The following is a 20,796-nucleotide window of genomic DNA, read 5'->3' as shown; positions in this document are numbered from 1 at the left end:
TTGGTAATATAAGCAAACATACATCTAGGAAACCTGAACACAATGGGTCTGAAGCTCAGGAGAAAGAAGTAAACTAAGGATACTGATTTTAGACTCTTAAGCAGTGTGATTACTGGAGCTCTGATTGTGCAAGGACTGTGCAGCCAGCTGGATAAAATTTCTACTTGTTATGCATTCTCATTGACTATTATCTACAACTGCTGTAGAATACTTGCTTTCTGCATCATATTCAGAATGAGGTTATTGAAGGGTATAATGGTAGGCATACTTCATCCCTATCCCCCTGAAAAGCATTGAGTTGTTTTAAATGATTAATTTATTTATTCCATAAAGATTTATGTTGGTATCATTAGATATCAGGTATAATATTAGGTACTGGAGATAAAATGACAAATAATGCATATGGATATGGAGATGGAGATTTCATATTAATAAACTATTTTTTTAGTGATAACTATACTGCAATCATGAAAATTAGCTATCGGGGAGGAGGAGTTTAAAGGTTTAAAAGCCTTAAAATGAGAATGAAAAAGACTAAAAGAGAGAGAGAGGGAGGAAGGAAGGAATGAAGGGAGGGAGAAATAGGGAAAAAAAGAAGGAGAAAGAGAGAGAGAGAGAGAAGGGAGGAAATGATGAGAAAGGAACAAAAGAAAGTTAAGAAAAATAAGGGTAGGAGAACACAGTATATTTTTGTTATTATATGCATAAAATCCATGGATGAATATCCAACATAGTGAAAACTGTGTATGGTGATTTTTTTTTTTTTTTTAACATGGGCAGGCACCAGGAAACGAACCTGGGTCCTCTGGCATGGCAGGCAAGCGTCCTTGCCTGCTGAGCCACTGTGGCCCTGTGTATGGTGATTTGAAGCTGTATGTGCCAAAGAAAAAAACTTTTGTTTTGTTTAAGTTAATACATTCCTATGGGTTTCAAGTCATTATAAGTGGGACCTTTTGTTGGGGTTACTTAAGTTAAGGTGTTGTCTCACCTCAGTTGGGATGGATTTTAATCCTTCTACCAGAATCCTTTATAAGAGGATGAAATTTAGACAAAGAAGGAGAGCCACAGATTGAACAGCCATCTACACAGCTCAGCAGAATCCTCAGACCCAGTATATGCCTTATAATATGACAAACAAAGGAACAAAAATCTCTGGTAGCCAGCCCAGAAACCACAGTCAGTCTTTAGGAAAAAGCATTCCTTGAAAACACTTTGATGTGGATTCTCTTTTATCCTCAAAACTTTAAACTAATAAATCCCTATTCTTTAAGCCAAATCATTTCCTGGTGTTGGTTTTGAACAGCCTAGGAAACTAAAACACCTTTGTTCTGTCTCAGGAGAGGAATTGGGTGGCCTGGGGATGAAAGCATTTTGAATGAAAAATAGGACTGTATTACCTACTTAAAATGAATATTGATTTCCCAAATCTACCTACAAGACCTACAAGCGGGGGACATTTTCTTTAAAATATTTATATCCAAAATAATAGATAGATTTTTTTTAAGATTTCTAGTCTTTAAAAAGTATTGAGGGCGGTGCAATGGTGGCTCAGTAGCAGAATTCTCACCTGCCATGCTGGAGACCTGGGTTCGATTCCCAGAGCCTGTCTATGCCAAAAAAAAAATTGATATATTTATGCAAATGAAAGGATGTCAGGTGTTTGCTTTAAAATAATTTGGACTGGGAAAGTTGGCCGCCATCAATTGGTAATCAATAGAGTTGGGTGCTAAATTCATGGGAGTTAGTTTGTCTTTCTACGTTTACACTATGCTTAAAATTTTTCATTATTATTTTTAAATGTTCATACCTTTTGATCCCTGTCATCTTACTTTAAGCATTTATCAAAAAGAAGCAAAGATTTATTCAAAGAAATGTTCTCCACAGTATTATCTATTATGCAAAGAAGTTTGCAAAATTGAAACACTCTAAATGTTAATTAAGGAATGGGGTTTAAATTGCAATATCTACATGCCATAACATCACAAGCATTTTCAAATGTCAGCAGAAGTTGTTATAAAACATTATTGTGGCGGACTTCCGGGAAGATAGCTGACTGGAGTATCTCGAGATTAGCCCTGCTCCACAGAAAAGTTAGAGAAGGGACAGGAGAGTGACTGAGGCGGCGATTTGGGAGTGCGGGTGACCTGGGAGAGCCTTCTGCACCACATGCAGCAGCCCTGGTTGCAGAGGCCGAGGAACTGAGAGGCAGAAAGCTGGAGTCTAGCACGGAGGCACAGGGGAGTGCACGGACAGGAGCGCCGGACTAGAAAGTAAGCCAGGCTGCGTTCCTTGGCTGCGCTACCCTCACCAGTGCAACCCTGTGATTGGCAACTCACCCCACACACCACGCACCCAAACCCCATCACCCACTCCATTCCCTGTGCTCCAGGCACCCCCACCCCACCAACCCCCAGTTCATGTACCTGCCCCACACCCCCACCCCAAGTGCAGCCCAACCTACTTCTCCTGCACCCCTCCCGAGCATTACCTCTACCCACCCCCAAGCCCCCATTCCCTGCAGGCTGTTGCCAGCACATAAAGGTTGCGGGCATTAACCTCCATACCCAGGCCAACTCCGCTCCCCACCCATAGTGTCACACAGCCTCACCTCACCCTCCCTGAGCTCAGCGCATCCGTTTCCGGTACTTCCAGGCCCACGCATGCACCTGGGCACCCAATCACATCATTCACCCTGGGAACTGCACTTTTACAGCAGTCCTAGAACCAAGCATGCACACAGCCCACAGCCTTCTTCCCAGCTCTGAGAAAGTGCTGACCTGCACAACTGGGTCATACCTTCCTCCAAACCACAAAGGCATAACGCTGACCTGCTGCCACAATTCTATGCAGGCACACAAAGGGTCTCATGCCTTAGACCAGCACACACCAAGGTAATGCCCCCCCCCCAGACCGGTGCACCTGCACAGCTATGTCCTCCCTGGCCACTGGGCACCCACATTCACAAGCATCAGTGTAACATCACCAATCTGTGCCTATACCCGCCCTGAAACAAATCACCATACTGAGTGCTCCACCCATGCCCTGCTCCCTGCTGTACAACCATCCCACAAACACAAGGCCTTAGGCTACTGAAAGAAATTAACTCCAAAAGTAAATCAATCAAGATATTTACATGCCATGAAGACAGCAGAAGATCACTAAGCATATCACAATGCAGCCAGTATAGCCCCACCTAATCACCAAATTAAAATACCAGAGGAGACACAGATATTGGAAAAACTAATCAAAGATGTTCATACAACTCTACTTAATAAAATTAAGTGGGATAGCAAATGACATAAAGGAGATCAAGAAGACAGTAGAAGAGCATAAAGAGGAATTTGAAAGAATAAATAGAAAAATAGCAGATATCACAGATATTAAAGATTCTGCTGACCAAATAAAAAACATACTAGAGGCACACAACATCAGATGTGAAGAGGCAGTAGAAAGAATAAGTGATATAGAGGACAGGATAATAGACTTCGAAGACTCTAAACAGCAAATGGCAAAAAAGAAAAAAATTGAATTGGAACTCAGGGAAATGATACACAAAGCAAAGTGCATAAACATAAGAATCACTGGTGTCCCAGAAGGAGAAGACAGGAGTAAAGGACTAGGAAGAGTAGTTGAGGATATAATGGGGGAAAACTTCCCAACCCTCATAAAGGACATAAATATGCAAGTCAAAGAAGCCCAATGAACTTCAACAGAATAAATCCTCAAGGCACATATTAATCAGTCTTTCAAATGTTGAAGAGAAGCAGAAAATCCTGAAAGCAGCAAGAGAAAAACAATTTATTACAAGGGAAACCAAATAAGACTGAGTTCAGACTACTCAACTAGCATCCTGGAGGCAAGAAGGCAGTGGTATGATACGTTAACATCCTGAAAGAGAAAGACATCCAGCCAAGAATTGTGTACCCAGCCAAATTGTCCTCCAAAATTGAGGGAGAGATTAAAGTTTTTACAGACAAAGAAGTCCTGAAAGAATTTGTCAACAAGAGACCAGCCCTATAAGAAATATTAAAAGGAGTTCTGCTGGCTTAAAAAAAAAAAACAGGAGAGGGATGTCTGGAGGAGGGCACAGAATTGAATAGTACCACTAAGGGTAATTTAAAGAATACAAAGAGAAAGACTGAAAAGAACATATAGATCTGAAAAATAAAATAAAAAAGATAAGATGATGGAATCAAGATTCACCCTTTCAGTAATAACTTAGAATGTTAACAGACCAAACTTACCAATTAAAAGATACAGAGTGGCAGAATGGATTAAGAAACATAATCTAGCTACATGCTGCTTACAAGAGACTCATCTTAGACGCAAGGATACAAACAAATTGAAAGTGAAAGGATGAAAAAGTGAAAAAGATTTTCCATGCAAGTTGTAACCAAAAGGAAGCAGGAGTAGCTATACTAATATCAGACAAAATAGACTTTAAATGTAAAGACATAATAAGAGACAAAGAAGGACACTATACACTAATTAAAGGGTCAATTCACCAAGAAGATATAACAATCATAAGTGTTTATGCTCCCAATCAATGAGCACCAAAGTACATGAGACAGGCATTGGCAAAACTGAAGGGAATGACAGATTCACAACAATAATAGTAGGAGACTTCAATACACCACTTTCCTCTATAGATAGAACAGCCAGACAGAACATCAACAAGAAAATAGAGAAGTTAAACAACTTGATAAATGAATTAGACCTAACAGACATATATAGGTCGTTGCACCCCAAAGCACAAGGGTATACATTCTTCTCTAATGCTCATGGAACATTCTCCAGGATAGATCATATGCTGGGGCACAAAACAGGTCTTTATAAATTTAAAAATATTGAAATTATTCAAAGCACTTTCTTTGAGCACAATGGGATGAAGCTGGATCTCAATAACCACCAAAAAATGAGGACATTCACAAAGATATGGTGATTGAATAACACACTCTTAAACAACCAGTGGGTCAAAGAAGAAATTGCTAGAGAAATCAGCAGCTATCTGGCGATGAATGAAAATGAAAATACAACTTATCAGAACTTATGGGATACGGCAAAGGCTGTGCTGAGAGGGAAATTTATTGCCCTAAATCGCTATATTAAAAAGCGAGAAAGAGCAAAAATTGAGCACACCTGGAGGAACTTGAGAAAAAACAGCAAACTAACCCCAAAGCAAACAGAAGAAGAGAAATAACAAAGATTAAAGCAGAGATAAATGAATGGGAGAACAAAAGAACAATGGAAAGAATCAATAAAACCAAAATTTGGTTCTTTGAGAAAATCAATAAAATTGATGGATTATTAGCAAGACTGACAAAGAAAAAGAGAGGATGCAAATAAACAAAATCAAAATGAGAAGGGGTGCATTACCACAGACCCTGAAGAAATAAAAGAAATTATAAGAGGATACTATGAACAACTATATGCCAACAAACTAGACAACTTAGGTGAAATGGACAAATTCCTGGAAATGCACAAACAAGCTACACTGACTCAGGAAGAAATAGAAGATCTCAACAAATCAATCACAAGTAAAGAGATTCAATCAGTCATCAAAAATTGTCCTACAAAGAAAAGCCCAGGACCAAATGGCTTCACAGGAGAATTTTATCAAACATCCCATAAAGAACTAACACCAATCCTGCTTAAATTTTTCCAAAAAAATTGAGGGGAAAGGAACTCTACCTAAGTTATATAATGAAGCTAATATTTTAATACCTAAACTGGGTAAAGATGCTATAAGAAAGGAAAACTACAGGCCAATCTCCCTAATGAACACAGAAGCAGAAATTCTCAATAAAATATTAGCAAATCAAATCCAACAGCACATTAAAGAATTATACACCATGACCAAGTGGGGTTTATACCAGGAATACAAGGATGGTTCGACACAAGAAAATCAATTAATGTAATACAGCACATTAAATCAAAAGGGAAAAATCACATGATCATATTGATTGATGCTGAAAAAGCATGTGACAAAATTCGCATCCTTTTCTGATAAAAACACTCCAAAAGATAGGGATTGAAGGTCTACCTCAATATGATGAGGGGAATATATGCAAAACCAATAGCCAACATCATACTCAATGGGGAAAAACTGAAAGCTTTCCCCCTAAGATCAGGTACAAGACAAGGATGCCCAATGTCACCACTATTATTCATCATTGTGTTAGAAGTTCTAGCTAGGGTAATCAGAAAGGACAAAGAAACAAAAGGCATCCAAATTGGAAAGGAAGAAGTAAAACTCTCATTATTTGCAGATGGTATGATACTATACTTGGAAGATCCTGAGAAATCTACAGCAAAGTTACTTGAGCTAATAAACAAATTCAGCAAGGTGGTGGGATATAAAATTAATGTGCAAAAATCAGTAACAATTCTATACACAAGCAATGACCTAGCTGAGGAGTAAATTAAGGGGAAAAAATCCATTCAAAATAGCAACTAAAAGAATCAAGTACTTAGGAATGAACCTAACTAGGGATATAAAGGACTTGTATACAGAAAACTATATAACATTGCTAAAAGAAATCAAGGGAGATCTAAATAGGTGGAAAGGCATTCCTGCTCATGGGTAGGAAGGCTAAATATAGGTAAGATGTCAAATTCTCCCCAAATTGATCTTCAGATTTGACAGAGTACCAATCAAAATTCCAACAACCTAATTTGAAGATTTGGAAAAGCTAACTACCAAATTCAACTGGAAGGGAAAGAGACCCCGAATAGCTAAAAGTATCCTAAAAAAACAAAAAAGAAGTGGGAAGATTAACACTCCCTGTCTTTAAAACCTATTATAAAGCCACAGTGGTCAAAACAGCATGGTACTGGCACAAAAATAGAAGCATTGACCAATGGAGTTGAATCAAGAGTGTAGAAATAGATCACCAAATCTATGGTCTACTGATTTTTGACAAGGCCCCTAAATCCTCTGAACTGGGACAAAAATAGTCTTTTCAACAATTGGGCATGAAAGACCTGGAAATCAATAGTCAAAAGAATGAAAGAGGACCCCTATCTTACACCCTACACAAAAACTAACTCAAAGTAGATCAAACACCTAAATATAAGAACTAGCACCATAAAGCTTCTAGAAGAAAATGTAGGGAAACATCTTCAAGACCTAGTAATAGGAGGTAGCTTTCTAAACTTTACACCCAAAGCACAAGCAACAAAAGAAAAAATAGATACATGGGAACTCCTCAAAATCAAATGCTGTGCACTTCAAAAGACTGCCAAAAAAGTGGAAAGTCAGCCAACTCAATGGGAGAAAATATTTGGAAATCACATATTGGACAAAGGTTTGACTTCCTGTATATACAAAGAAATCATACAATTCAGCAAAAAAGAACAAACAATCCAATTATAAAATGTACAGAAGATTTGAATAGGCATTTTTCTGAAGAGCAAATACAGAAGGCTCAAAAGTATGTGAAGAAATGTTCATTTTCATTGGCTATAAGGGAAATGCAGATCAAGACTACAATGAGATACCACCTCACACCTATAAGAATGGCTGCTATTAAACAGGGAACTATAAATGTTGGAGAGGATGTGGAGAAAATGGGACATTATGCACTGCTAGTGGGAATGTATAATGGTGCAGCCACTATAGAAGACTGTTTGGCATTTCCGTAGGATACTAAATATCAGGTTGCCCTATGACCCAGCAATAGCACTACTTGGTATATACCCAGAAGAGATGAAAGCAATGACACAAACAGACATTTGCACACCAATGTTCATAGCAGCCTTATTCACAATCGCCAAAAGATGGAAACAAAGCAAATGCCCATCAACATATGAGTGAATCAACAAAATGTGGTATATACACATGATGGAATATTATGCAGCATAAGACAATATGATGTCCTGAAGCATGTGACAAGATGGATGAGCCCTGAGGACATAATGCTGAATGAAATTAGCCAGACACAAATGGATAGATACTGTATGATTCCATGTTTGTGACCAGCATAAAGGTATAATCAGAGGCTTATAATGCAGAAAATAGGGGACTTAGAGATACATAGAAGCTAGAGATCAGAAGTTAGCTTAATGAGGTTGAACTCCAATTTATGGGACTGGAAAGCAGTGAAGGTGGTTCTCTAGTGGTTCTATAAGTAATATTACCATATTCAAAATGAACAAGATTGAAAGGGATTGTATAGGCCTACGTTTCCCACTGACTCACACTAGAAATATGAATTCTTACAAGAATTACTTCAAAGATATGATTCTTGTATAAAGAGTGTTTAAGTCTAGGGTACAGGAGGAAAACTGCTTTTGCATGCTATGAGCTATGTTCAAAAGGAAACCATTAGCACTACCACAGCAACAGCAGAGGTAAATAATAGATGAGAGACAAAAGTTAAGAGGAGGTTTAGATTTCCTATTTGGTGAGGGTGTGTCTATTGGTTTTCTTTCTCTTAGGAACAATAAAATTATCTAAAATTGAGAATGTTGATAGACTGTGGACTTTGGGTCCTCTACATAATGAATGCTGGTGACTGAAGGATGCACTGACAGAGGAGATTGGTGAACAATGGTGTATACTTATGAACAAAGGTTGTGCTGCTACAAAAAGGAACAAAGTTGTGAGGCATACAACAATGTGAATGAACATGTGGGACATTTGGTGAGACAAAATAAGCAAGAAACAAAAAAACAACAATGGTATGGTCACCTTTAGAAAATGCTTATAAGAAAACAGGGGCCGTTGCTCCCACCCCGCCCCTCGCGGCCGCCTAGCGTGGGCGGTGCCGCTCACCCCCATCCCCCGGGGGCCCCGCGTGCAGCTCTCCAGCCCCCTCCCCCTCGGATGTGGCTCGAGCTGGAGGGCTCGCGCAGGGCTGGAGACGCTGCAGACCCGGGACCTGGAGCAGCTCGGAGGCGGTGAATAATAGCTCTTCAAGTCTGCAATAAAAAATGGCCTCCAATAAAACTACATTGCAGAAAATGGGAAAGAAGCAGAATGGAAAGAGTAAAAAAGTAGAAGAGGCAGAACTTGAAGAATTTGTGGTGGAAAAAGTACTGGATCGACGTGTAGTAAATGGGAAGGTGGAGTATTTCCTGAAGTGGAAGGGATTTACAGATGCTGACAATACTTGGGAGCCTGAAGAAAATTTAGATTGCCCAGAGTTAATTGAAGCATTTCTTAATTCTCAAAAAGCTGGTAAAGAAAAAGATGGTACAAAAAGAAAATCATTATCTGACAGTGAATCTGATGACAGCAAATCAAAGAAGAAAAGAGATGCTGCTGACAAACCAAGAGGCTTTGCAAGAGGTCTTGATCCTGAACATATAATTGGTGCCACAGACAGCAGTGGAGAATCAATGTTTCTCATGAAATGGAAAGATTCAGATGAGGCAGACTTGGTGCTGGCCAAAGAGGCAAACATGAAGTGTCCTCAAATTGTAATTGCTTTTTATGAAGAGAGACTAACTTGGCATTCTTGTCCAGAAGATGAAGCTCAATAATTGTTTGGATTGCTTTTTGTATATATTTATATATATATAAAACCTGGGTCTTGGTTTTTTGATTTATTAGTGTGAAGAATATTCTACTGGAAATCAAGTTTGATATGTTTGTTTTGAAGTAGTATTATTGGGGGAGTTGTTAGGTATTTTGGGGGTATTGGTTTTTGTTTTGTTTTTGCATCAATATCACTGGTTACTTTGAACAAATAAAAGCTTTCTGTAGTTGCATCATTTATCAGAAAAGAACATTTGATACTATGGTATATTATTTTCTTTGCATTAGAGAACAGCTTTTCTAAATGTGGGAAAATTTCCCATAGTCTTTACTGAATCAGAACTTGTGTTTAGCCCCATACATGCCTAAGGAGACCATTCTGACCTTTCTGCGTTTTTTTTGTGTGTGTGTGTATGTGTGTGTGTGTGTATAAATACATATGTAATTTTTATTTTTTATTATTTTTTACATTCATCGAAAGCAAAACCATAAAAAAAGGCATTTCACAACCATGGATAAGTCCATGGTGGTTCTGTGATACCATCATTCTGAGTAAGAAATCACTTAAATTGAAAATTTTCCTTAAGTCATAAACTTTCAAATTATCCAGATGATTCAGTAATTAATTGGACAATTTAAATATAATACAAATAATTTATATAATTTGAAGCACCAGAGCAAAATCCATGTCTATGTCTTTAATCATATAAATGCAAAATACTTGTGAAACTCTGAGAAGAAACTGCCATAACCAACCATCTCCCCACCCAAATGAGAAAACAAGGTAGTACTGTTTATTTTCATTAGTCAAACAAGGCATAGTTAAAAGGCTAATTAAAGGTTCTTTCTAGAGAGCCATTCTTTTATGGAAAGTTGAAATCCCTGTGCTATATTGACTGAAAAGGTCATGCTTTATAGAAACTTAATCAGGTAGTTAAAGATGTTGCAATTTAAGACCTGTTGGCTTAAATGGGTAAACATTTGTAATCTAAACTGTTGACCTGCATGTTTTTTCTTTTCCCCCAACACATTCCTTACATGTAGGCTCAATCTTTTCAGTATTTGGGTTACTGGTTCAGCAGAAGCCAGAACAAACAATAACTTCATGGTAACTGGAATGTTATCCAACTGTATATTGTTTACTTTATTGTAAATACTGGTGAGCCGTGGTCAATAAATAGTTTTATATTCCAAAAAAAAAAAAAAAAGAAAGCAGGGGCCTAGACTGTAAGCTTTTAGAGCAAACACATTAAGTCCAGAGTGGTGATTATTCTTTCTGGATTTTGAGAAGCTGTTTTATATATATAACCTGATATTTAGAGATAAAAACGAAGCAGAACAGATTGGGATTAACATAGCATAGGGGTAAGGAGGACAATGTCTATATTTTAGAACCACATATACTCTTTGAGAACAATGGAAGAAAGGTTTATTTGATCTGGAACTGAAATTTTCTGTAGTACATAAACTAATTCAACCTATCTGTATAGCTCATTTGAACAACTGAAACACAGGGAGCACAGAATAAGAAACAGGTCCTTTAATCCTGTATAGATTATTGTAATGCCTGGATATATCCTAGAGTACATTAAGCAGATAATCAAAAAGTATTGGCAAAGTCCCCTGAGGGAGGGGAGAAAAATATGGAACTATTAAACTTTACTATCAGGGAATCCCCTGATACTGTGTGAAACTTTAGGGACACCCAAATCAGTAGGCCATGCCCTTGATCAGGAGGCTTACTCTTGTGAAGCTTATGTAGGCAGCAGAGAAGCTTAGACTACCTATAGGCATGCCTAAGAGTTACTTCTAGAGGACCTCTTTTGTTGCTCAGATGCAGCCTTAGTCTCTCTAAGCTCAACTCTGCAAGTGAAATCATCGCCCTCCCCCCTACATGGGACATGATATCCAGGGGTAAAAGTCTCCCTGGCAACTTAGGAGATGACTCCCAGGGATGAATCCAGACCTGGCACCATGGGATCAACAATTCCATCCTGACCAAAAGGGGGAAAAGAAGCATAATTAATAAAGTATCAGTGGCAGAGAGAGTTCAAACAGAATCAAGAGGCCATTCTGGAGGTTGCTTGCTACCTATCATAACCTGCCAACCCCCAACCAGGACCATTCCAGCCAATCCTAAAGAACACCAAGGGTAATACATAAGATTCCATAAGGGTTCCATGCACTAGAGTAACTTTCCAGAAACCTACAACCTCCAGATGGTTCCGTGGTCCAGATAAGTCATGAAACCTAGCCCAGCCTCTCCAGAACATAGTTCCATCCCCCTACCCCATATTAGTGACAGACCCTTCCAATATGAGAAATTTAGAATTGCCATAGCCCAAACACCCCAAAAGAGAGGGATGGAAAGATCAAAGGTGATGGTGGGGTTATACAGGAGAGGCAGGATTTAACAAATGAATATGAATACTGAATCATTAAACTGATATCTCCTTTAGTCTCCAGTATTTTACAGCAGCTAGAAGTAAAAACCTAAAATTTTGAAATTATAACCCATGTCAAACTCTGAAATATGTTCTACAACTAACTGTGGTGCTGTACTTTGAAATTTATAGCTTTTTTGTACATATGTTATTTTTCACAAAAAAGAGAAGAAAAAAAGTCATTTGTGATGACAAAATATTTAAGCCCTCTCGCCTCCTATATTTGGAGTAGCTAGAAGGAAAAATATGAGAAAATCATAGGGTAGCCCATAACAAACTCTGGGATCTGTCTTGTAACTACCTGTTGAAGAGTGCTTTGAAAACTATTACTTTCTTCTTTGCTTTGTATATATGTTATACTATACATAAAATATGTTTTAAAAAAACCATTATTGTTGGTGATCTTAAGGACTTTAAAAATATTTCTAGTATTATTGGGAAAAAATAAGCTACAAAATGGTGTTCTCATTAAATGTGATTGCTCTATCATTCTTATTTAGCTCCTCAATCTTCCCAAAGTTCATAAAAACACAAGTAGAAAGACAGTTTATTAAAAGACATAAATACTCAAAATCTAAGAATATAAAAGATGAAAGCAGAAAAAAAGAAGGTTTGGAAGACACAAGAATCTCCTATTTGTTCTCTCTACTTCTTCTGTTGCCACTCTGCCATGTATTCAAAATACAGATACCTGTGATTCTGTTCAAAAGCAAATCAGACCACGTCATCCCTCTGCACAAAACCTCCAGGTACTTTCCATCGCACGAGACTAGACTTCGACCTACCAGCTGCTCTATGACCTGACATCTCTCATTTTATGACTGCCCTGCCCCTGGTCCTCTCAGTTCTAACCGACTGGACCCTTGCTGTTCCTGAGTGGAACATGTGAGGCAAGTTACTGCTGTAGGTCTGAGCCCTTGCTATGCTCTCTTGCCTAGAATATTCTTCCCAAAATGACCCTATGTCTCTCTCTCACTTTCTTTAGCTCTTACTTAAAAATTATTTTAACTGTATCACACAACACAATATTTCATTTTTCCTTGTTGTCTTTACTTTTTCCTTAACACTTTCACTGCTATACATATATATATATATTTCACTACTATATATTTATTTCTAATTTCTATTTTTATTGTCTGTCTTCCATTCTAGAATATAAGATTCTTGAAGGATTTTGCCTCTTTCCTTCACCACTATATTTCCTTTAATTAGAATAGTATCAAGCACACAGCTAGTGCTTAATTTTTGTGGAATAAGTAAAAAAAAAAAATGTTCACATAAAAAAGCAGTAAGTTAAAACATACACAAATTTTAAAACCCGCATTAAGTGGTGGGCATTGGGGAAAGTTGCCTATGGAGCACAGATTAAGCAGGGGTGGAAAATGTGCAAGGTTGGGGATTAGGAAAGCAAATATTGTTAAAGAATGAAGGATGAATATGTTAAAGGGGCTGGCAAGAGAGGGGCAGGGTTGCTATGCGGAGGGCCTGGGTGGGAGAGGGAAAGGAGTGATGCTCTAGTGCAGAGACTGAGAAGAAAATAAGAGAATGAGGAATGACGACTCAGGGAAGCAGCCAGCAAGTATACAAAAGTAGGAAGGGGAGAGAAAGAATTGGAATCAGAGGAAGTTTTTTCCAGAGATTAGTATATGCCTTTCACGAGATAAAATAACTTGTGACTTGTGAGATAAAATACTGAGTATTTTTAACTCCTAACTGAAAATCTTACTGAAAAATTATCCCCAACAAGAGTCCTCCTAATGAAGAAGCAGTAAGACTTTCCAACTGGAGTCAAACTAGAAGTCAGTCAAACTGAAACCCAACATCTGGCCTCGTGCTTCCCCTTGGTAAAAGTATCAAAACAATGCATAACAAGATCATACAATGTGCTTTTTATACCCTCACCTGTAAATGGTTTATCCATTGTTTATACTAATGGGATATGGAAAAGGGATGTGAGGTCGTTTTATATTTTGGGGCATGTATCTCACTTTTTCTTTGCTTCTCATGTAAAAAAAAAAATTGAAACTGTTTTTATTATTTCAAGAATTTGGCACTGCCTAACAAGAAATAACAAGAGCTAGGGATTGAGCAATACTAACGTGACATCCAGGTCTGGGGAAGGTCGTGGGAGTGGAGCAACAGAGAATTTCAAGGCCAAGTGGCTGGACAGATGGTCACCTTGTATTCATGAGAACAGTAGGGGCTGGGACAGAAAGAGTCAGCGATATAGCAACCAACATCCTCTGTAAAGGTGAGGAAGAATAAGGAAGAATCATTAAAATCATATGAATCTCAAAGGAGCTGGGGTTTTCACAGGAGGATGAAATAGTCAAGTCCAGCAATGGCCTGGGATAACTCTGACCCAGGTCTGGGTTCCTGATAAATGAGGTATGTGATGAGGAGAGGCCTGTAAGGAGAGCACTACATAAAAGAGGGAGGAGGCTTGGGGCAGGGAGACAGGTGTTGACTTTTTAAGATCAGTGAAAGAAGAAATAAGGAAATGTTCTAGAAGTGCCTGAAGTGTGTACCTTGTGTCTCTGGTTGTCTGAGTCCAAGTCCCAGGCCTAATCCAAGTGACACAATCACCAACAAAGCAAGAAGAACCTGTTACAAAAAAGGAAAGGTAACTTCTGTGTATTTTCTGGAAATATACAAATGCACAAAATCATCAGTCTCCTACAGAGAATATTATATACCTATAGCATATTAGTTAAGCAGGCTGCAAGATTCAACAAAGTTATTTCATCTAATGCTTAGACTTGAGAAGGAAGGATTAGGAAAAATGTTTAAATACCATTCATAATAGCTCTTTCAACTCAATTACTTTAATCTCGATGAACATAACCCCAAATTGAGTTAAAGGTAGAGTAAAACCATTGGAGCCATGTACGTTTCTCCATTTTTCTTTCTTAACTAGGCATCTGTTTAGAGGTCATTTGTCTAAAATCATTCTAGAACTGGGAAATGCCTAGGGAGCAGTTGGCTTTCAGTCTATCCACCAGAGGGTAAAGAGCTTATTTAACCTATGTAAGAATATATTGTACAAATTGTTTGATTTGTACTTTGAGCTATAGCCCAAACAATGATTTAGGGTATCTTAAAAGCTATCTGACACAAAGGTTGTTTGTGTCATACATTATCATTACTGCTGAGAAAGCTCTTCTGTGTAATGAACTTTATGCCAAGACTAGAATTAAGGCATGATATGATTAAAGAGAATTCTTTTCACTGCCCTTTTTCCCCATCCTTTAAGGCCAATGATAAGCATGTTGGACAATAGGGCTCAAAGAGTGTTTACTGGCATAAAGAATACAAACAGCACAGACACCTACAGTTAAATTACTTAGGAAAGTATTTTATTATGACTTTTATAATAATTAAGAAAAAGAATACATTTCATGAAAAATAGAAACACCTCAAAATTTGCTTAGAAAATACAGAAATATATTAACAATCAACTTTTTGGTTTCCTACTGAAGATCAATTGGAACATTCACAGTAGAAACAAATCCAACAATTCGGAAAGTATGTTAATAATTGTGAAAACAATTCTCATATGAAGTCATAAAATTAGCCTGAGGGTCAATCACTTGCCATGTCTGATTTTATGTACAGGACCAGATGGAGAGTGGAAAGTGAACAGAAATAAATATCAAATCATATCAGCATCAGTTGGCCTCTTATGATGCTCAGGAACCATAAGTGACCCACCCAGGTCAGGATTATTACACAGCAAAACTGGGGGACTTTCCTTGTGGTATGTTGTCTGCATTATAAATTAAAAATTGGTATATCTGGGCAGGGCATGGTAGCTCAGCAGGTAGAGTAGTACTCGCCTGCCAAGTCGGAGATCTGGGTTTGATTCCCAGTGCCTGCCCATGTAAAAAAAGATTGGCATATCTCAGTTTACATCTTATTGTTATTTCCTTTCACCATTCAAAGTTGCTGGAAAAAGAAACAGCATCTACTTGTCCCCAGGATGGTAAAACTTTGTGATGTTAAATCTCAGTGTCTTTTTCTTCATTACTTTTTATTTGTTTCATATATTTATGGTTTGCTCTGTACACCATTTGTAAGATCCTTGAGGGCAAATCAGGTACAAATTTTAATCTCTCATAATCGTTTACTCTATACACGTAATTCTGAAATAGATGTTTGATAACGGAGTCCAAGGGTATTTTAAATAATCATTTTTTATCTACCACAGAGAGAGGAGAATATTCTGGGCTCCAAAAAATTACTAAGAATCTAACATTTGATTTCAGCTGACTGAATAAAGAAAGAGTGCTAGGAATACAGTAGGTATCCTTAAAATTTTTAAATAAAACTTGTCACAATTTAGAAACATTAGGGCAGTTTGGTAACTAATCTTTTGAGAAAAAAAAGTAGCTTTCAGCAGAGATGGTACATCAATGAAACACATGTTTTGCTGCCAAGGAGTTTATAATGCCCTGCATTGATAAGGTAAGACAAAATATAACAAGTGGCATAAGATCTGTATAGAATGCTCTGAAGGTCCCAGAAGGGTAAAAGAATAAATGGAATACATTGAAGGTTTACTTCATTAAAATCACTCACTGCAGTCAGTGTTTCACACACATCATTTCATCTACTCCTTGAGGAATTTACAATTTAAGACTCAGGGGATATTACTTTGCCCAGTTTAAAAAGGAAGCTGAGGTTGAATTCTAATCCAGTTATGTCACACTGAAAAACTATACTTTCTCCACTCAAATTATCTTGAAATGGATACACTTAGTCCAGTGGCCTCACTTTAGAGACAAGGATTCGAAGGCCCAGGTAGGTTTTTTAAAAATCCCCCAGCAGAGATCACAGAGTCAGTGGCAGAGACAGGTGTAGCAATCTAGAGCTGCTGGCATGATGCCTTTCCTTTGGGGCCACGTCATACAAGGCTTCAAATGTCAGGTCAAATGACGTGGCCTTCCCTCTAGGCAACAGGAAATCCTGCTGCTTACCAGCTTGTGAACTCAGGAACATTAATTAACCTCCATAAACCGATTTTCCATCTCATGGGCAAACTCCTTACCTTGTGGAATTTGAGTGGGTATTAAATGAGATGAGATATAAAGTCCTAGGACAGAGCAAGAAAACTGTGGTTCTAATAAGCCTGGGTGACCTAACCCACTCTCAGAATAAATTAGGCATTTTGAGATTGTGTCATGAGTGAAAAGAAGGGAGGAGAAATTTTAGAGGTCTTAAGGTTTTCTTATCAAGTAGATCACTGAAGTAAGAATGTTTTGGAGCTCAGAAAAGGGAAGTCCATTGGATGCACCCAGAGAAGTAAAGCTAATAGCCAGGAGAGAAGAAAAGACCACCCTAGGGTTAGAGATAATTAGGAGTAGAGAAAAGGATTAAAACACACACACACACACACACACAATATAATAGACAGGAGGAAAAGGAGAAATCAGCCATGGAGATAAAGGAACAACTGTAACAGTAATAGGGGGAAGATAAAAAATCTAAATCATGAAAACTAAAGGAAGCTTCCTGAAGCAGGAGATGACACTCCAGAGAAAGGAGGACTGGGAAGGTGCCTGAAAGTTGAGGAGTCTTTGACATTTGCCAACTTTGTAGGCTGATGACCTTGCCCCAAAGAATAAATGCCTCTGAAAGGAGTGACGCCCAGAAGGCATTTAAGGAAATAAGTAAAAGAAAGAAACCAAGGAGACTGAATGGTTCCTTCTTCCTCTGCCTAAATATTCTTTCCCCTTCTTAATTTTTTTCTAATACTTCTCACCATCAAATTTACTGTATGTTTAATTTATTTAACCTATTTACTGATATTATATATATCATATATATATATGATATATATAAAGCATTTATCTGGGTTGTTTTTTGGTTTGCTTGTTTTGTCTGCCTTACTGAGAGCAGAAATATTTATCATTTTCTTCACTACTCTATCCCCAGAGTCCAAATACCTGGTTCATTGTAAAAGCTCAAAAAATACTTACTGAATGACCAAATAAATGAACGGCTAAAAATGGCAGAAAGTGAATTAATTGATGGAATTAAGAATTTATGGAATAGGGTTCATGGGTGGTCCAGTGGTAGAATGCTCACCTTTCATGCAGGAGACTTGGGTTTAATTCCCAGACCATGCACTGCCCTACCCACCCCCACCCCCAAAATAAGAATTTACAGAATAAGGTGTACGGGTGAATGCTCACCTGCCATGTGGAAGACCAGGGTTTGACTCTCGGCCTATGCACCCCCCCAAAAACACTTATGGAATGGAGTAATCATTTTTTTCTGAGATAAAAGGGAATAGAAAACAGGATACATGAAGATATAAGAGCTCATAGGAGGCAGGGAAAACTAGGGAGGTAGCTCTTACAAAGGAAAGGAGGGAATAGAAGCATCAGACAATCAAAAGCCCCAGTTTATTGGGCATAAAATAAGGGGCAGTCAAAAGAAGAATACCTGGTTCAAGGAGTAAATGACAGAAAGAAGAGTGGTATCATTAACTAAAGTAGGGAATTCAGGAAAAAGCCATGGCAGGGTATGCAGTTGGTTTGGGCTCAAGGTACTGTGTAAGGAACCAGTGAGCAGGCATTTGGAACTGCATGACAGAAACTTGGCAAGAGGCCAAAACTTGTGGCTTATTTGGAATTCTTCATCAGGAATCTAATTCTTAAAACCTCAGTAGAAGAGGAGATTATGAGAACAGAAGGCCTTTGGATAGGACTTTGGGGAACTGATAGGTGTAATGCACAATGAGACAGAAGATAAACTAGCCAAGAATTCAGAAAAGAAGAAAAGGTCATGAAAATGAGGATTTCAATGTCATCTGGAAGCAAAGAGAGAGAATGCTTCAAAATGAGAAAGCCAACGATGCCAGGGTATCATTGTTATGGAGACTCAAGCAGGAGACAGGCAGAGGAAAGGACTTATATTTGAGGGGTAACTTCAATGCAGTAAAAACAAAGGCTGGGGGGTACAAGGGTAGTTCAGTGGTAGAATTATCGACTGCCACTTGGGAGACCCAGGTTCAATTCCTGGCCCAAGTACTTTCCCCAAACAAACAAGCAAACAAAGAAAGAAAAAACAAATAAAAATTCAACAAATGGTGTTACAATACTCACATGGAAAAAAGAATGAAATGTGACCCCGCCATACAGCATAAAAAAAAAATTTTAAAGAAAAACAAAGGCTGAACACAAGGATGGTGAGAAAGTCGAGGCAGTGGATGGAGACGCCTTTTTTCCCAAACGTTTGTTGGTGAAGAAAGAAGAGAGTAAAATGATCAAGGAAAGAATCAAAGGAAACTTTTTTTTTAGATCTTAACACATGAAAGAATAAAAAAGATAACACTCAAGAGATTATATCTACAAGAGGAGAAATGAATATAGGCTAAAAATCAATAGTACCCCCAAAGATACATAAAATACAATGATTTTTATCTGTTTTGTCTTAAATTGGTCATGCAATAAAAAGTGACTTGGTTGGTAATTATAATCACCTAAGAGCAGCAACATAAAGTGTTCTGTCACAGATTCTGACTTTTTAGATTGATCAGATATTAATTAATTCATTGTTACTCAAATTTCTCACTTCTGAAATACAATTAAAAATATTAACTTGCAATAAAGTTGTCATAAGAGACAATGCTGAATACAACTACTTAAAACCTTCCTTTTAAATAGCAACACAAATAGAAATAGGGAGTAAGATACTTGATATTGTCTCAAAGCTAGAAAAACTGAAATTCAGCACTGTACTTACAATACAAATTATTTTATATTTTTTAATAGTGCTCTCCTTAACCGATTCTTCCATTTTTAAAGGCTTCTTTAAATCCATTGTTCTTGGCTGCAGAAACCAGTTTTACCAGATGACCGTAGCACTCTTTCCTTCCTGTGGTCTGTCAAAGAGAAACTACAGGACTTAAATATCTGTAGTTGACTTTAAAAGCCTGGGACGATCACAGCAGTTTAGTGATTGGGCAATCAGGAGAGGAGAAAAAAGTTGTAGCAATAATTCTGTCAAGAGATTAAAATCCGTTTCTACTACACTACAGAAAGCTGTTTTCTTTCTCCTTATAGTTTATACTAAATACTAATCAAAAGATATGTAATAAAAATAAATAAAATAATCAAATAAAAAATGAAAATAAATAAATTAAATAATCTAATTTTGATATAATCTGATCAATTAGTTTCTTTAAAATAACCTACACAAAAAGGTTCTTATTGTTAGGCCTGGAAGATGGGACCCCTTCCCCCATGATGTGACCTACCTCTGGCAAATATTTCAGAAAGCCTCTCCCATCCCAATCCACGCCAACCTGCATCTCCTTACCCTCCAGCAGTTGCCCTCTTGTGATAACCTAACATTACTCAACCTCCACCCTCGAGCAATGCATTTTTGTATAAAGTCCCCTTACTCAATATCCACCCTCTGACTGTTTCAACCCTGCATAAGTAAGGCAGTACTTAAATTTTAAACTTCACCAATGGAAGGCTGCCAACTCCCAAAATCCACCAATGAAAACCTGCCTAACCCTACCCCCAACTCCCTATCCCCAAGCCATAAAATCCCTATCCCCCACCACATCAGGGCAGCCCTTTCTCTCTCTTAAAATGCTGTCCAGGTGTCTCTGTTTCTCCCTGACATAAAGCCTTTGCCTGAACTCCTTTGACCGCCTGGCTCCTGGTGTGTTTGCTGAGTTTACCTTTCACTTATGACATTTCAGGGAGTTTCTCCATTTACATAAACCTCATGTAACAGTTGAAAATAACTATATTAAAAAGGTGTTGTGACTTTAATTCCAAAACTCTAGTGAACCAACAGAAATTGCCTAATTCTGTGATAATTGCCTTACATGCTATAGTATTCACAATTTGA

At 37.9% G+C, this 20,796-nt stretch overlaps 2 protein-coding genes across 17 annotated transcripts in view; one reads left to right on the top strand and one right to left on the bottom strand.

The window, feature by feature from the left end:
* Window positions 1-20,796, bottom strand: part of ENPP3 (ectonucleotide pyrophosphatase/phosphodiesterase 3) — a 188,003-nt gene that overhangs the window by 81,231 nt on the left and 85,976 nt on the right. For 14 of the 15 annotated variants that reach the window (XM_077143950.1, XM_077143954.1, XM_077143951.1 and 11 more), the window contains 2 exons: window positions 19,675-19,813; window positions 14,454-14,529 (listed from right to left, as the gene is read on the bottom strand). In XM_077143950.1, the coding sequence (XP_077000065.1) occupies window positions 14,454-14,529; window positions 19,675-19,752 (154 nt within the window). In that variant the 5' untranslated portion in view covers window positions 19,753-19,813. Of the gene's footprint in view, window positions 1-14,453; window positions 14,530-19,674; window positions 19,814-20,188; window positions 20,360-20,796 lie in introns of those variants that run through there. The other variant, XM_077143964.1, reaches the window with a different exon arrangement.
* LOC143669028 (chromobox protein homolog 3-like) lies at window positions 8,792-9,587 on the top strand. 2 transcript variants are annotated; one of them, XM_077143598.1, is made up of 2 exons: window positions 8,792-9,100; window positions 9,174-9,426. In XM_077143598.1, the coding sequence occupies exons 1-2, from the start codon at window positions 8,935-8,937 to the stop codon at window positions 9,311-9,313; spliced, it is 306 nt and encodes a 101-aa protein (XP_076999713.1). In that variant the 5' UTR covers window positions 8,792-8,934; the 3' UTR covers window positions 9,314-9,426. The 2 variants fall into 2 exon arrangements, with proteins under 2 accessions (XP_076999713.1, XP_076999712.1); XM_077143597.1 differs by having other exon boundaries at window positions 8,792-9,587.

This window comes from Tamandua tetradactyla, chromosome 25, assembly GCF_023851605.1.
Source record: "Tamandua tetradactyla isolate mTamTet1 chromosome 25, mTamTet1.pri, whole genome shotgun sequence".
Classification (NCBI taxonomy): Eukaryota; Metazoa; Chordata; class Mammalia; order Pilosa; family Myrmecophagidae; genus Tamandua; species Tamandua tetradactyla.
The sequence above is the reverse complement of the archived record's forward strand: the minus strand, read 5'-3'. Positions and strand labels throughout refer to the sequence as shown.